Source organism: Podarcis tiliguerta, assembly GCF_965153285.1.
Source record: "Podarcis tiliguerta genome assembly, chromosome: 7".
NCBI classification, from domain to species: Eukaryota; Metazoa; Chordata; class Lepidosauria; order Squamata; family Lacertidae; genus Podarcis; species Podarcis tiliguerta.
Genome location: NC_139540.1, coordinates 48,642,098 through 48,660,264, shown reverse-complemented (window position 1 = coordinate 48,660,264; position 18,167 = coordinate 48,642,098). Strand labels below are relative to the sequence as shown.

General features: G+C 41.6%; 1 protein-coding gene across 1 annotated transcript; it reads right to left on the bottom strand.

Annotated features, from left to right (window-relative positions):
- Positions 1 to 653: 653 nt before the first annotated feature.
- TUBB6 (tubulin beta 6 class V) lies at positions 654 to 8,181 on the bottom strand. Its single transcript, XM_083449952.1, has 4 exons — positions 7,924 to 8,181; positions 6,982 to 7,090; positions 3,436 to 3,546; positions 654 to 2,042 (listed from the first exon to the last, which is right to left on the bottom strand). The coding sequence occupies exons 1-4, from the start codon at positions 7,978 to 7,980 to the stop codon at positions 979 to 981; spliced, it is 1,341 nt and encodes a 446-aa protein (XP_083306078.1). The 5' UTR covers positions 7,981 to 8,181; the 3' UTR covers positions 654 to 978.
- Between the last annotated feature and the right edge of the window lie 9,986 nt (positions 8,182 to 18,167).

Here is an 18,167-nt window from a genome sequence, read left to right as displayed (position 1 = left end):
ACATGAAATAACATGATGCTGTGAGTAAATTTGAATGTTGCAAGGCATACATAAGTCTCTTAAGAGGGAAGGGGGAATTTGCATGTATATCTTGGCAACACAGTCAACAAAACAAAAATGGAGAATGAAAATGAAAGGGCAAATACTTCCTACGCAGGAAAGTGTCACGTTTGTTAGCTTGTCAATATGGAGGTCTCAAACTTTCTGTGATGATAAGTCTCTCATACAACCCTTGCCTCTGCTGCAGAGGATTCTGGTATTGGAAGGCTCACACTTGATTCACACAGACCACTTGTTCAGCCTTTTAGTTCAGAATCAGCCTGTGTGAACTGACAGTACTTGTGAAAGGCACAGGAGTGAGAAAAGTTATGTGGGGGCATGTGCACTTGAATGAAAGATCTAACCGTTTAACTATGCCAACTCAATATTTTAAATGAATGGAGAAGCAGAACACTTCTGATTGATTCAACGTAGAATGTGTGATGCAGAAGCAAACCTTTTTCAACCCCAGTGAAGGACATGGATTCTATCATAAACTTGTGTGTGGTTTGACATTATCCCAGCTACTAGTGTAAATAAATGGGGTGGGTTTTTTTTAGTCTTTAAATGTCCGTGTTTGAGCATTCATTTATATGCATTTAATATATGAAATATTAGACTTTTTCCATTCCTTTTATTAACAGAGTTTGTTCCCAGCAACTCAATACTATATACTTAGTACAGAATAGCACTCAAAAGCCTCACTAACACTGCAAAACACATTTACTTTGATGATGCAAGTCCTGCTGGTATCAACACTCACTTTCAAGTAACTGTGCTTAAGATTGCAGCCTAAGGTGATTTTTCTGATTCACAGTTTGAGGAAAACAATATAGTCCTGAAAAATAAGTCTGTTACATTCTTTACTATCCTGGAAAAGATTAGAACTAGAGCTAGCTATTCAGACTTAATAATTTTTAGAACAGCATTTGATAGACTTCATTCATTAATTTCTTCCTCCTCATCTTCAAAAATTTCCTCTCCATCATTTGCTGTAGCTTCTTGGTACTGCTGATACTCTGACACAAGGTCATTCATGTTGCTCTCTGCTTCTGTGAATTCCATCTCGTCCATTCCTTCTCCTGTAAACCAGTGAAGAAAAGCTTTTCTCCTGAACATGGCTGAGAATTGCTCTGAGATTCTTTTGAAGAGCTCTTGGATAGCTGTGCTGTTGCCGATGAAGGTAGAGGCCATCTTGAGGCCACGGGGTGCTATATCACAAACGGCCACTTTGACGTTATTTGGGATCCATTCCACAAAGTAGCTGCTGTTCTTGTTCTGGATGGCCAGCATCTGCTCATCAACCTCTTTCATGGACATGGGACCTCGGAAGACTGTAGCTACTGTCAAATACCGTCCGTGCCTTGGGTCGCAAGCTGCCATCATATTTTTGGCATCAAACATCTGTTGCGTGAGTTCCGGGACTGTGAGAGCCCGGTATTGTTGGCTCCCTCGGGCAGTCAGTGGAGCAAATCCTGGCATGAAGAAGTGTAGGCGTGGGAATGGGACCATATTCACTGCCAGCTTGCGCAAATCTGCATTTAGCTGGCCAGGAAAACGCAATGATGTTGTCACCCCGCTCATTGTAGCGGACACCAAGTGGTTCAGATCTCCGTAGGTTGGAGTGGTGAGCTTCAGAGTGCGGAAGCAAATATCATACAAGGCTTCGTTATCAATACAGTAGGTTTCGTCGGTATTTTCAACCAGTTGGTGGACTGAGAGTGTGGCGTTATATGGCTCCACAACAGTGTCGGAGACTTTAGGAGATGGCATGACACTGAATGTATTCATGATCCGATCAGGATATTCCTCTCGGATTTTGCTGATCAGTAGTGTTCCCATCCCAGAACCTGTTCCTCCTCCAAGAGAATGAGTGAGCTGAAATCCCTGCAAGCAATCACAGTGTTCACATTCTTTTCTTACTATATCAAGCACTGAATCTACCAGCTCTGCTCCTTCCGTATAATGTCCTTTGGCCCAGTTATTTCCAGCTCCTGTTTGTCCTGAGGTAACACAAAAAAAGGGGAAGAGGTGAATAGGTTTACAACTCATGAAATAATAAGGAACTTCAAAATATTCATATTTATCCACTGTATGCATTTAAGCATAGACTTTGTGGAAAACTTTTAAATAGAGTTACACCGAGAGCTCATTTAACTGCCAAATGTGTCCAAAACATTCCACATGTTCCTCAAGTACATAGTGGCATGATGGCACTACAGAAATAACATAAAATGCTGCACTGTTCTGACTACAGTGGAACCTCGTGTTACGGACAGGATCCATTCCGGAGGCCCATCCGTAACACGGAACTGACGCAAGCCGAAGCGCCGCATCTGCGCATGCACAGGGCCCGATTTAGCACTTCTGCGCATGTGCAAGCAGTGAAACCCAGAAGTGACCCATTCCAGTACTTCCAGGTTGCCGCAGGACGCAACATGAAAACACGTAACCTGAAGCGGACACAACATGAAGTATGACTACATTTAAAACCAAGGTGTTGCTTTCAGCATGTCCAAAAGCACTCCATAAATCTGTAATCATTTACATAGACATTTTTAATAAAAAAATATTATTTACAAAAGAGATTACCCCATAGACCCACACTTTAACTGGACCACTTATTTTCCAATGACAGATAAAGTTAGTCTGTGCATCCCTCGTTCTCCTTGCACTTTTTAAAGACCGACACATATGACTCTCTAAATTTACAATTTAGAGCCCACTACTTCATTTTTGTAAAAGATTTCAGTAAAGTCACATAGAAATGCACTGGCAATCTGCCTGTAACTTGTGGGTCATGTGCCCTTTTCTGACTTAGAGAGAGACATTGGCCCAAACTGCCTGTAAACAAGGGTTACCTCAGAGTGGGGAACTGTGACACTCCAGATGTTTTGGGGCTTTAATTCCCATCAGCCTAAACCAGCATGGCCAATGAAGCAGGGATGATGAGTTCAACAACATCTGAGAAGTCACAGTTTTCCCACCCCGTTTTACATTTTCTTTCCTGTTTTCATCATCTGTTAGAAGGAAAGCAGCAGTGCTTGCAATAGGTTACCTGACCCAATGGGGATGAGAGACAGAAAGGCAACATAGTCTTCCCTTGCTTATTCCTTCTTAAGTCACCACCTACAGATTGTTTTCCTCAGGCTTTACTTGCTTCCTCTTCCCCCTCCCATCAGTTAGTATTAGAGTATTTTTGTTAACCTCATGGCTCCATAAAGGCCATATGAGCTTGTAACCAGAACGGTTTGTTTGCCAGGAGTAATAAGTTTCTTTATTCTTTCAACCAGTGATTGAAAGAAATAAACAATTTATTTCTGCATTTTGCCAAACTCCAACATAATCTACTTGGTAAGTTTAGCCAGCATTTGTAACAGACAATCATATACATACCAAAGATGAAATTATCAGGCCGAAAGAGTTGTCCAAATGGACCAGACCGCACACTGTCCATGGTTCCAGGCTCCAAGTCCACCAAGATTGCTCTGGGCACATATTTCTGAGCTATAAGAAAAATGAAATGCATCTTGCTTTCGGATTTAATTTATTACAATTGCTTGCCACATCTTTACCGCATACACATACATAAATATAATTATTTATCACTGTGTTTCTAGTAGCTCAGTTTAATGCATACCTCTAATTCCCCACAAATGTTTAGGAAAATATAACATAATGTCCCTTATTGTGACCATTGGCATGGCCCTTTTCCTTTATTGTCAAAGTCTTTATTACCAGCTGATCTTGTTTACATTCACCACATGAAATTTGCTTAGTTGTTTTGGTGACAGAGGATGCTCTTTCCATTCTGTACAATGCAGCAACTTCACAAGCCCCTGGATCACTTTCTCCACACACACACCCTCTGTAATCCCTTGTTTGCATATCATATTAAAGTTCTTAGCAAGTTTATAGGTACCTGAATATAACTGTGCAAGCTGGTGCTATTTTTGAAACAAAACAATAGAAAACATGAGCTCACAATCTAGAGAGGAAGAAGTGCGCATGCAGAGGAAACATGGAGATTAGTACTGGGACAACAAATTAAAAACTGAAATGAAAGGACATGTGATAAAGGACACTGGTTGTAAACGTATCCTGAGGCAGGGATGGGGATCCACCGGCCCTACAGATGTTGTGGGATTCCTACTCCAATTGGCTCAACCAGAATAGCCAATAGTCAGGGTTGACGGGAGCCATTATACACACATTTGTTAGGAAATCAACATTAAAAGTAATTCATTTTTTCTGCTAGGTAGAAAATTGTACAGGGAACAGGAAAACACTATCCTATTTCCATTAGCAATGGGCAGTACTTGGAAGTGAATCCCACTGTGTTCAATGGGGCTTATTCCCAAATATATATGGTTGGGATTCACACTACAGAGAAGTGATGGAGAATCAGTAGCCCTCTAGATATTGCTGGAATACAACTCCCCTTATCCCTGGCCACTGCCTATGCTTGCTAAGGCAAATAAGGAGCCTTAGTTCAGTCATATCTGGGGGGGGGGGTCAAAGGTTTCCCTTGCCTGTATTAGCCCTTTGCTTCCTTACTTGTGTCAACCCCTAAAGTTACTCTAGCAAGCAGAGTCCATAGCTGAGTTTCTGTGACTCTTTTAAACAACTAGATGTTACGAGGAGGGATAGTCCCACTGTTATCTCTTATAGCAGGCCCCACCATGACTGGAAAGTTGCTTTCTCCCTTCCTATCTGCTAACAATGCTGCAAACTGCAGGGGGATTAGAACAGATAGATATCACAGGCACTGTGTAGCACTCATCAGCCAGAAATGGAAGGAGGGGAGGTGGCAGGCCTAACCCAACCAAAAGTGTTGGAAGTCTTTAGTCGAAAGAGAATGAACCACCCAGTCTGGAATGCATCCAGGACAAACGCTTAACATGCTCGTATTTGTAAAGAATGGCAGGATTTTATGCTATTGGGCTGGGACAATGGTTCCTGGCATTTAGGGAACTGCTGTTAGTGAATCACGGCTTAGCTGGTGCTGCAAACTTTGTCCTCCATGAACTTTCCTGAATCAAAAGGCAAAAGTGCTTGGAACTCGTTAAGTTAAAGGTTGGAGCTGAACAGGATCATTTGCTCACTATAACCCTTATAACAAGCAGTCTTAAAATTGAGCAAGGGCTCAGATGTTCAGTACCAAGTCTTATCCTTTGGAAGGTGAAGAAGATTCAGGTTCTGCTTATATACATGTGGAAAAGAACTTTCATTTTATATGAGAGAGTGCTTCCACACCAGGCATTTACTCTGGATTTTTTGCATTTCATTTATTTCTAACCTCATGGCTGCTTACGTTATTTTCCTCTACAGTTCTTTGTTTCTATACCTGCCAATGGATGCATCTTACAAAATGAACTATAGCCAGTTAAGGCTTACACCATAGTAAATTCATTAGTCTTTGTTGCTTTTTACAGGGCATATGTGTGATGTTATCATTAAATCATTGTCCTGTGTTTTCCCCATAGTTCTTCCACTATTTGTCAAATATCGAAAACCTACTTTAAAAAACATAAAACAGAGCAGCACTGCAATATCTGCAATAGATGGAACACAGCTGGATAGACCACTCATAATAATAATAATAATAATAAATAATAATAATAATAATAATAATAACAATAATAATAAATTTTATTTATATCCCGCCCTCCCCAGCCGAAGCCGGGCTCAGGGCGGCTAACAACAGTAAAACAGCACAAACAACACTTTAAAATCATTCATTATAAAATTAATTAGTTCAAGCCACTGGCAACCATTGGGCCAGAGCTCTGCGAAGATTGCCAATGGAGGGAGTCAGGCTGTGCCCTGGCCAAAGGCCTGGTGGAACAGTTCTGTCTTGCAGGCCCTGCGGAAAGATGTTAAGTCCCGCAGGGCCCTGGTCTCTTGTGACAGTGTTCCACCAGATCGGAGCCACGGCCGAAAAAGCCCTGGCTCTAGTTGAAAGTTGTTAGCAATTCTACATGTAGGATTCAGCAGAAGAACAGGGAACTATAGTACTAAACACCACCAGTCTGAAAGCACCTTGAGTGACTAATCACCTCATCCTTCATATCTGGGACCGAAGTGGGAAGCAAAGTGTTTAAGTAATGGGCTCTTCTCTCTTTACAAATTAACTATCGACAGCGAGACTTAGAACCAGATAATCTACACAGGTTTCTGTGGGACAGGGAAAAGCTTTCCCATGATTGTGGAAGCTGAAGGCCTCTACAAAACAGAAGACTGCAATACTCTGAGCACAAATACAAAGCAATGAGGTCAGCCCTTCAGCATACAGCTAGCAAAAGGAGGATCATGGTGAAACTGATGTCTCCTTAAGTTGCTTGTGTTTCTGCTCTATGCAAGAAAATAAAAAGCCAGGAAATTAGCATATCTTTTATTCTACTTTGGGGGGGGGGGGGCAAAGTGCAGTACAGCACACTGAGACTGTCCTCCGGCCCACTAAAAATCTAGTTCCCCTTTCCTCCTATTCCTTTGGGATTCCACTCCAGTTTGCTCAAAGCACTTTCAAGTCAATCTTCGCAAATCTTCCATTTGTTTTTAAAGTTTCATTTCAAATTTTGAAATAAAATATGCTGAATTATGTGTCCAAGTACCAATTTTTTGTTTTTCTATGCCACATGTGGGGAACCTCTGGCCTGCCAGATGTTAATGAATACAGTTCCAATCATCCCTGGCCATTGGTAAAGCTTGCTGAGGATGCTGGGAACTGTAGTTCGCACACACTTTCTAATTTACCTCTCTCCTATTGCCAACAAAGTAAGCAGTGAGCATAGAACTGTAACAGTTGAGGTTGAACAACACATACACACACACTTAATGAAGTACATAGAGGAAACTGAGCAACCTCTTTGCTTTCTTCATTGCTTCTCCTCCCATAAGATCACATTATGCTTAGCCCTTGGACAACAATGGTACACTTACAGGATGATTCATTGTAGTAGACATTGATCCTCTCCAGCTGCAATGGTGAGTCACCAACATAGCCTCCAGCTGGGTCGATACCATGTTCATCACTGATCACTTCCCAAAACTTTTGAGCGGAAAAGGAAAAGAAAAGTGAGACAAACTCTCTGAGAAGATGGTCATCATCATAGCTCCCCCCCCCCAAAAAAAACACTCTGTGTATGCGTGTTTCCTTTACTCTTTATCTCTGCCACTAATTGCAAGTCATCGAAACCCACCCATCCTTGGCAGGGACAGAACAGGCCTCTGAGGCATGTGTTGAAGCAACAGCTGCCGAATTCTTGGCATGTTTGAAGGCTGCTCCTCTGAGCCCCTCCCTGCTCTAGGCTTGAACAGCAGAGAAAATATAGGGTGGGGTTGTGGGGGGGGGATAAGGTCAAAAGCTAGGCAGATTCACATCAAGATTTCAAACCACAGAGAAAACGGATAAAATCTCCAGCAGTATTTCTAGCTTGGGTTAATTCCCCCCCCCCCCCCCCCGCTGCTGCCTCAGGGTTTTTTTTCTCCCTTGGTTTCTGTTTTTTTCCAGAACCTTTTATGGTCAACGTGGAAGAGATGAGCTATTTAGTTCCCGTTTGGGTGGTTTCCCACTCTGTAGCCTATGTGACCACGCACAAAATTAGAATCCGAGCTTGCTACAGAACAAGAAACTTCTCCCCAAAACAAGTGAATCTCTTAGGAGAAAAGAATTGTTTATCACTTTCTTCCTAAATTCTTAAGGCACTAATGAATTAAACATACTTTCCCAAAAGTATCTTATTTTGCAGGTGGGTGTCTGAAGAAAGAGGGTCCCAATAGCACAAAACAGGAAATCCTTCTGTACCACAAGGATTTACAAATGGAACCACCAGGTGCTAAATACAACTTAGTAATAATAATAATTATTATTATTCCCCTTACCTTGGTTCCAATTTGGTTTCCACACTGGCCTGCCTGGATATGAACTATTTCTCTCATGCTGATATTTTACAAGCTCCTGATCAGTCTGCTTCTGCTTCTGCTTCTGCTTCTCTCTCTCTCTCTCTCTCTTCCTGACTCTACTTTGTAGAGTTCAGCTATGCACAATGTCCTTGCCTCAGTTAACGTTTTATTGGCTCCCGGTCTGTGATTCACCCTCCCTGCTCTGCTCACTCTGCAACTTCACAGAAGAATGAGGAGGAAGGGGAAAAAATGCAGCAGCAACTGGCTCTGCCCCCTGGCCAGCCTTCTCTGGGACTGTGTCTATATATGAATGACATTTCACTTCATTCTTTCAAAGCACTTCAACATTTTGAGCAGACTGCAAGTCTCTATGCTTTTCAGTTGCCTCATGCATTATTATCCTCTAACTTTTGTAAGACTTTTGCCAAGCCAAAGACCACTAGTTGTATCATGCTGTCTCCAATTAATTGACAGGGCTTCATTAATGGTTCCTGAAAATCCAAACTGAGGAGGAACAGATGACTATAAATTCAGGAATCAGCATCCAAGGTCACAAGTATAAATCCTGAAAAAGGACAATTGTGAAGTATCTCAACCTGGATTAAGTACTTCCACATAATCTGTAATGCATCTATTCCCATCACCCCATTCCCTTTCTTCAGGTGCCACCACCATTCTAAGCAATATTGGTATATTTTGGGTGGGGGCACCTTGTTTATGAAATTGTCTCTCAAGGGACATTGCTGGAAGAACCAAAGTTAGCATCTGGCACCCTTAGGCAACTGTTGGGCCTCAGTGCCCTGGAAAAGCTCATCGCTGACCTCTGCCCTAAGTCCCACTGCCCCTCGGTTTAAAATTAATTTTCCAACCCAGTGCATTAAACAGTACAAGATGGCTGGGTCTAGCTGCAGTTTTCATGTCTGTCTATGTTCCTGATGTAGCTTCAATCTGGGGCATTGTGGGAAATCCAAACAGCTGCTAGACGTAGCCACTCACTGCTGTTGTTACTGCAGCCCATTGTCCCAGAGCCTGTCAAGAGAGGTGAGGGCCTATCAGAGGGCACTTTGCTCTCAGGCCAGGAGCTGGCCCTGTGTGCCAGATCTATTCAAAACTATTTCTGTAGACTTTTTGGATTTAGGCTGTTGTGAGAGAGTTGGTGCTTGCTCTTGTTTCTATGTGTCTTTTGTGAGCAATTTTTAAAGTGTTATGTATAGCAAGTTTGATTTACCGTATTTACTGTATTAATATTTTTTAATTTAAATTAGCCCCTTGGTGCTCCTGAAGGTGAAAAGGAAGAGTAATCAAGCAATCAAAATTTGGTAAACTTTTGCTGTGAGGGGAGAGAAACTCTGGTTGCCATTAGAGTTGACTTTACCTGTGTGGCCCCACTGTGTGGCCTAGGACCTTTTGTATGGGAGCTGCTGCCAGAACAACAACTATGAGGGTTGAGAGCCTTCAGAAAGGAATTGTTTCCAAAGGAAGAGCTGGAGGGAGAGAGAAACTCTGTGGTTGCCAACAGAGGGTGGCTGGTTTCACCTGTGTGACCCTGCTATCCAGGCCTAAGAACTTTTATAAGGGACTTATAAAGTCCACAGACAGAGCAGTGGGAAAATGAACAGGAGAATCAAGAAAAATCAGGCAGATGGGATATTTTATCATTAATTGTTGCTGGGACTGGCTAGATGTTTGTTTCTTCAAAACACAAAAACACTATTGCTCTCTAGCGTTGTCTCTTATGGATGATGCCACTGTAAAGCAGTGGGTAGCCAAATACCGGCCTTCAGATATTTTTGAACTCTCACCCTTGGCTGTTCTCTATGCTATCTGGGGTTGATGGGAGTTGGAGTCAAAGAACATTTGGCTACCCCTAATAAGCTATCCTCAAGAGAGAGACCTTGTTTTCTCTTGCATGTTTAGCCCAAATTTCATTATGTCCCAAAGCACAAGGGAGTCATTGGCATAAGTGATTTTTATTGGATGTAAATCTTTGTCCTCATCCCACCTGAGTTATTGCTACTAATGCTATAGAAATTACATAGCCAGTGATATGGGATTTTAGAACTCAGTTACTAAGAAATAGCTCCTGGCTACTCTGTTTCTAGTAGACAAGTGTCCACAGCATAAAAAAATTTATGAGTCATGCTGCTATGTGAAATGGCCCTTACTTTACACTTTGGTATGGTCTAAGTGCAATGGACACTAATGGGCAGTTGGCTATTCCAAGCAGCTGGAATCCAAGACATGCCCACCTGCTAGGGTGGGCCTGAAACAGCTTCGTCTAGGAGAGTATTGTGAGAAGAGCTGGAAGCAACAGTTTTGTATTTGGCTGGCAGAGAGATTACTAAAATTTGGGAGAGAGGAGAATTAATGTTGAAGTCCTACCTATTTCAAAGTGAACATTTAAGTCAATGAAACTTAACTTTGAATCGATGCCTCAGACAATATCTCCTCTAATATGAATGCCTTTTTTAAACTTCATATGATTAGGTAAGGACAAGCACTGAAAAATATACTGGTGGACACCCTTAATTTCAATAAGATCATAGTCTTAAGACATAAGGATGTGCACTACAGGCTTTGTAAGGTGTAATTTAAACACTGAAGACTGAGGTATACATAATGAAGAAATGGAGGCAAATTGATGGTGCACTTGTACAGTACAGAAAAAAAGTTCAGTGGTAAATTGGTTCAGTACCCAAGACACAGTCACCTAATTCCAAGCAGCCCTATGTATGATATTAAGAAGAAGAAATGGAAAATGCTACTTACTGCTCTGGAAAAACACTATTGCAGTACTTCCCCAATTTGTTTGTCATGAGATCTGTTTTGTTAAGCCTTTTCCTGCTTTTCAGGAAATATGTTAACATTCTGTGTAGGGTTTTTCTTTGGAGCATTTATATTAGCTGGCAGAGTCTGTCACAGCCTGTCAAGAAAGAAACTTAGATGGTGGGAAAGAGACTGGTCTAAGCAATCTCCACTAGCCCACCACAACTAATGGAGGAAATATATAAAAGGTAGCCATGCTGCTATCATTGCACAGAAATCACTGAGAAGGCAGCTGCACATTTTGTCCCATTATTCTCTTTCAATGGGCTTAGAGACTTACTTAAAAAATAAAAATAATAAAGCCAAATTCTTGCCCAAGGTCTCCATGGGAAGCCTTCATGGGCACCATAGTGTCCATGGGCACCAAGTTAGTGACCTATGATCTAATTGATCACTAGCTCATATGTATCTGGCACCATGAACAGCCCAGTTCAGTCTACTACTCTGAGGCCTCTTGACGTTTTATTTGCTCAGATTCTACCCACAGAGGGAATGGTTCAATTCTGGACAATCCCAACTAGATTAAGGATAAACAGAGCAACAGAAGTGATAGCTCTACAGCTCCAGCAGCCAATTACAAGAAGAAGAAGTATATGGTATTGTAAAAGCACAATGGTAATACCCTGCCCCCACTGCACAGTCCCTCTCTCAAACAAGACTGGTCTGTGTTGACCATGTATAAACATGGCCTTTCAGCAGACGACAACAAAGAGTGTGGCAAAACTTGATACAGAGTGAATTTGTCACATAGATGCATGTGATTTATTTCTGAAACTTTTTCTTCAGCGAGCAAACCATTTGTTACATGCAAATTAAAACTGTTAGCTATGTTACCATACCCATGATTTAAGAACATATGAATGCTGAGAATGTAAAGAGGTCAGTATGGCCTCTGTTCATCCAGAGCCCACCCCACAGGCCGCCCACATTGAAAAAAAATCAATCTATCTCAAGGCCCATTTGTTAAACAGTGTGTGCAAAACATGGGATTACATTACATATCATTTGCTCAACATAATGTATTGCATTGAGAAAGGAGAGTAAAGGCACTTTTGTAATCTCTGTGCAGGCAGCATTTAAAGACATGCAGTTTGCACTGCAAAATCTCTGCTGCCCTTACTCTAGCTTCATGTGAAATTTAACATGAAAAATAAAAAAAAATTAAGCTATTTATATAACTCTGATCTTCTGCAATATAAACAAAATATTTTGTTAGGCTTTAAACACCCATTGACACTGTTAAAGGATTGAAATAAATGTTTGCTTGTAAGTTTTAGTATGTAACTGGTTGTTTTTTTGTTGTGTAGGGAAAGCAACAGGTCTCATCACCAGCTGACCATGTGAGTGAACTTGAAAACACAGTTTATCCTTGGATCAGAAGGCAGTCAGAGCAATTGGGCCTATATAGTTTCCTCAGAGGCCAGACCAGTCCTGGGCATATAGGTATGTACCAGTAACCAGTTAGGAGCAGAAGCAAATTAAGACTTCATTCTTGGGAAGCACCTGATGAACTGTTAAGGACTGCTCCTCCCATGTCTTATTAGGTAGAAAAATGCTAGGCAAATGTGAAAAATCAACGGCAAATTTATGACATCACAACATAGTATCAAGGGTCCCAGAGACAAGCATATAGAATAATGATGAAAATCCAGAGCAAGCCAGAGCAAATTCTCACACCAGCCAGAATTCATTAACAGCATCTCTGAAATATTGTATCAGTGCTCACACATTAGAGACATTGGAACACTGCTATTCCTTGAATGGGATAACTATCCAGGGTTGTTGTTATTGTCATGCAACTATGGGTGACTAATGTGCAGGATGATACTATGCTTTTTGGCAGTGGTCTGATACCATAGATGTTTTCGTGTATAGCTGACATCCAAAATGCATTTATCAACAATCTGATATTATTCAAGGAAGAAAGGGTAGCAGATTCATTCAGAAATGTTAATATTAGTAAAAAGTTAAGTAAATAAAAATAATCGTTACTCATTTCAGGATTTTTTACTCTGCTTAACACTCAAAATTTATAAACAGTGTGCATAACATGTTTCTTAAAAGTATGAAGAACAAGTAAAAATTCACCATAGAAACAGAAACATACATAAAATGCCCATTGAAACAGGAAAGTTTTTGTCAAGTTCAGCAAGGGGGCAGGCTATCTAATCTCAGTTGAGAGGGAGTTCCACAGGATTAGAGCCACAATACTGACTGAATGGCTTCTGGAAGTTACAAACTGTGCATCTGAACCATGTTTTATTGTGTTTTAAATATTTTGTGGGGAGTGGCCCAGAGCGGCTGGGGCAGGGTTATAAGGAATCAGGCGTACCTTAAGTTATTACAGACCCAAGTTGTAAGGGCCTTGTTAATTAATACAAGAACCTTGAACCTAGTCTGTAAACAAATGAGTAACCATTGCAAGCTTTTAACCACTAGTTTTAAGTGCCGGCAGTAGCCTGTCTCCATCAGCAGTCTAGCTGCAGTATTTTCCGCCGGCTGGATGTTCTGAACCAGGCACAAAGGTTGCCTCTTGCACAGAACATTGCAATAATCCAGTCTAGAGGTTACCAGTGCATGAATCAACGTGGCCAGGCTGTCCCACTCCAAGAATGGCTGTAGTTGGCATACCAGCTGTAGCTGTAGAAGCGCACTCCTAGCCGCAGAGGCTGCCCAAACCTCAGTGAACTATGACATCTTCAATTCCTCACCCACCCCCATTAAATGTTGCAACATGGCACAAACATCAGAGACACAGAAACTCTCATTTACAGTCAAGGACGAAACATTTCTGCACCCTTTATTCAACACAACTATCAACAAATGGTCCCTCTAATTAGTTTTGCACCATGATGAAAGGTGTAATTTTTCACAGTTGCAAACATACCCAATGTGCAATGAGCGAGGGAGGGAGGAAGAAAGAAAGAACTATGCGCAAACGAAACTAACTTAACTAGCAACGTGGCCAACTAAACTGCCTCGCCACAACCATCAAGAAACACATTTTTTAGCATGTAAAGCTAAGCAGATGCCAATAAAGCAGTTGAGAAGCACAAGGTGGCTAAAAGTGCTACTTTTTATTGGATAAAAGAGTCTGTCAGCTTTGAGGTTCCCAAAGCAGGTGTTAAGGCTGAATGAAGGAATTTTAAAGTACGGTACTATAATTTATAGCTTGCAAAAGCAGGCAAGCAAGCAGCAATCAAAATCCTATTAATAGTTTTCTTGGGCAGTTCTAACAGCTAAGCGTATCCATGAGTATGGATCAATAGGTGAGAAAGGGTGCTTTCAGACAGGAGTTTATCATGGCATTGGTGCTGCTTATGCACATGTTTTTCACAGAGTCCATATGATGTAGTTGTCATCAAAATGCCAGTCTACTTTGTTGACATGTAATCCAGATTTCTCTTTAATTCAGAAAACTTGGTAAGTAAAAATAACCTGTTATACCTCCACAGCCACGGCTGATGTGGAAGCACATTTTGGGGTGGGCTCGATTGTTATGGTTGTGGTGATGTTTCATGGGTGATATCTATCACCACACTCATTTCCTCTTCATCAGAGTGCAAACGAGCAATTTCGTTTCCAGCAGCCCAAATGATAGTAGTGTGCCTATTTCATGTGATGGATGAACTTTGGGTCTAATCACCTTCATCCCAGTGGGGAAATTTATCCAAAGTGGACCCTCCTCTGCTCCTCCCCCCCCCATCAATTCAAAAGTTGCTCTGCTACCCTTTTAGTTTTAAGCACCAATAGTCTGGTTCCCAGTTCAAGTAGAGCCCATTCCATTTGTACAGCCCTGACTTGTCCCAAAATGTTCCCCAGTGCCTAAGAAATCCAAACCCTTCCTCTCAACACCATTGCCTTATCCAAACATTCATACACTGAAACTACAAAGCTGCCTAGTTGCTCCTGAATGTGGAACTGGTAGTATTTCAAAGAAGGCTACCATGGCTTTCAGCATTCTACCTAGCAACCTAATTGTTACTTACGTTGTTGTTGGATGAACACTTTTAGCATTATACATGTTTCCATTGATCTTTTCAATTCTTGGAAGTTGCTTTGAGACTCTTGCAAAAAGCAACAAACACATTTAATAACTAATAATTATATGCCAGTATTTCAATAACACCAAACATATAATTTGAAGAGTTAAGGGGGATAGAGACGATATATTTAGCAGAAATAGTTAAATGCAAGATCTCAATGTATACAACTGAAGATCTAATGCATGCTTGAGATTCCTTCCACTGTTAACAAGAGACCAATTATCTGCACCCGCCAAAAGACAAGCAGTTAGCTTTTACTTACATAGCATCTTTCATCTGCATTATTTAAAAGAACTACGGAGACCTTTGCTAAGTCTCACCATAAAACTACAAGATTAGCAGTTACTGTGAAACTGAAGCTGAAACTAAAGCTTGTAGCCACTTTATTCTCACTGAAGTGGTCAAGCTGAATACACATGGGGACTCACATGAGTCCCTCCATGCAAAACATTCCCTTTATGTAGAAAAGAAGGATACTGGGGAGAAGGTTTGTAGCTTAATGTTATTCCTGATATGTTCATCTTTCATGTGCAGAGAATGTGTGAGGAGTAGCCATGTGAGCCCTTACCTGCACTCTGAAGTGGTACCATCCTGATGCAGGTTTATCCCCTCAGTGACAACTAGGCTTAGGACTACTAAAGTTTTTATAGTAGTGTGACTCATTTTTATCTGTCACTTTTAAAGAGTGCAGAGTGGCATACATTATATGTATGTGTATATATATGTCAGTCTTAGAGAGAGTAAAGAATAGGTTTGCCAAGGTCAAGTCCTATCCTATACACACTTATCCGTGAGTGAGACCCCTGAAGTTGAGGAGGCTTACTTCTAATGATAATAATAATAATTTATTATTTATACCCTGCCCATCTGGCTGGGTTTCCCCAGCCACTCTGGACGGCTTCCAACAAAACACTAAAATACAATAACCTATTAAACGTTAAAAGCTTCCCTAAATGAGGCTGCCTTCAGATGTCTTCTAAAAGTTTGGTAGTCATTTTTCTCTTTCTGAGTAGGCATGGAGAGGATTACACTGCCCAAATCAGTTTCAAGCATACAAGTGAGTGAGGTCAAATAGTCGAAAATTATTTTGAAAAGTTTATATGGCATTTAATTACCCAACTCTCTTGCACCTGATGATGTGCTAGGTGCTATATTCCATTGTTAGCTTCCCAAGCTCCTGCATTTGCCTGCCTTTCTCTGAACCCTCTCTCTAATCTCTCTCTGCAAAAAACCATGAGACACACTGGAAACAAACTCACAGGCAAACTTGGTTCCCTGGCATTGAAACACAACTGATTAGAATTTTGCCTGCTAGGCCTCAATCTGTACTTGTTTGTCTACTTTAAAATGTTGAAGAAACCCATGCCCCACCTGTAATCTATGTGATTTTACTGAGAAAGGACATGAAATGAAGAGACCTGAAAACAGAATAAGCCTGTGTGGGACCTCTGAATAATACCTAGTCTGGCCCCATCACTTTGTAAAATTGAAATGTTAGCGCTGAGAGTCACAGCTATATAGCTGAGGCAAAAAAAGGCCTTTATAAATATTGGACTATAAACATTGCTTCCCCAAGAGGAAAAAAGTCAGTGGGGAAATCAAGTCAGGAAGTAGAGGAACTTTGCGTACAGAATATGAGCAGTGTCTGAGTCAAACAGGAGTGAGTACTTGAGACAGAATTCCTTTTTTGGAAGCTAGACAGTCACACTGTTTCATTAACATTAGATTGGCAGTAAGTAATGCAGTCACACAAGAAATACCACTGTTGTGAATGCAAGGAAGCACTAGTTTCCACCATGAATTGATTAAAACCTGAAGCTTTCTGCTTCGACTTCAAGTTTTTAAAGAAACACTAATATTTTGGAACAAAATCCAGTAGGCAGAAACGACATTCTTTTCTCCAGCCCTACTGAACTTCCTCAGGAAGACTGGAGTCCCAGAATGTGTAAAGAAGGATTTTTTCCCTGTTTAGACAAAAGCATGTGTTGTGATTTAATTAAACAGCAGATTCACACATTTTTCAGTGGTGAAAAAGGATGTCTTCAATTCCACATGAAGACTGGATAAATATGTGTGCTGCTGCTTCATATACATGATGACAGTGCACACGCTTGCAGCAAAATGCTGTGCTTCACATACAAACATGTATGTGGTCACAGGGCACATTGGAAGGCATTTAATGGCAGGTCTGAGCTTCAGCAGTGCCAGCCCAGGTGGGAGACCAGAAACCAGAGCAGCGCACCGAAACACCGTTTACCTTCTCGCCAGAGCGGTACCTATTTATCTACTTGCATTTTTGGTGTGCTTTCGAACTGCTAGGTTGGCAGAAGCTGGGACCGAGCAACCGGAGCTCACCCCGTCATGGGGATCCGAACCACCCAACCTTCTGATTGGCAAGCCCAAGAGGCTCAGTGGTTTAGACCACAGCGCCACCCGTCCCTTTCTGAAATACAGTGGTACCTTGGGTTAAGTACTTAATTCGTTCCAGAGGTCTGTTCTTAACCTGAGGCACCACTTTAGCTAATGAGACCTCCCACTGCCACTGCGCGATTTCTCTTCTCATCCTGAAACAAAGTTCTTAACCTGAGGTACTATTTCTGGGTTAACGGAGTCTGTAACCTGAAGCATCTGTAACCCGAGGTACCACTGTAAAGGAAGCCTGAAAAACTACAGGTGGATTTGTGTTGTAAATGACAGTGAAATCTAGCCCTGAGAAGCATGTTGGGATGAGCATGTGCTCAACACAGCCTGGTACTCAATTCCAAACCTGTAGAACAGGGCGGTCCAACACACATACAGCTCCTAAGGCCCTCTGGGTAAGCCTCTCACAGTGTCCTAGATTCCTTTCCTCCTTCTCAAATCCTAGTTCATGCTTTCCCAGTTTTGGGATGAAGCTGGGAGGGCTCTGGGACCCTTCTGCTGGACAAGGCAGTGTGCTGGACTCCTCTGCTGGACAAGGCAGTGTGTGGCCCACAGGTTCTGTGTTGAAGTACTTTATTGGCCCACTTGATATGAAAAATTGTGCCACCCTGTTGTGGAAGCTTCTGGTGTCGCCATTTTGTACCTGGTTAGTAGAACTCTAGGTTCTAGCAAAAATCAAAATGGTTCTTTCTGCCAAGGCTGAAGTTGACCCACCCTAGTTTTATAAAAATGCCGCACTTGATGAGGCAAGAAAACTGTTTATTCAGTTACTAATACACCCTGGGTCAACAACTAGATTTGTGAATGGAACACCAGCATGGGCAAGGATGGTGAATCAGGCTTCACCTGCAACCCACAAAATGGACTTTCTACACACAATTGTTTCTTCCACATTCTTTTTTCAATTTAGATGAAGAATAAGGGGTGGGG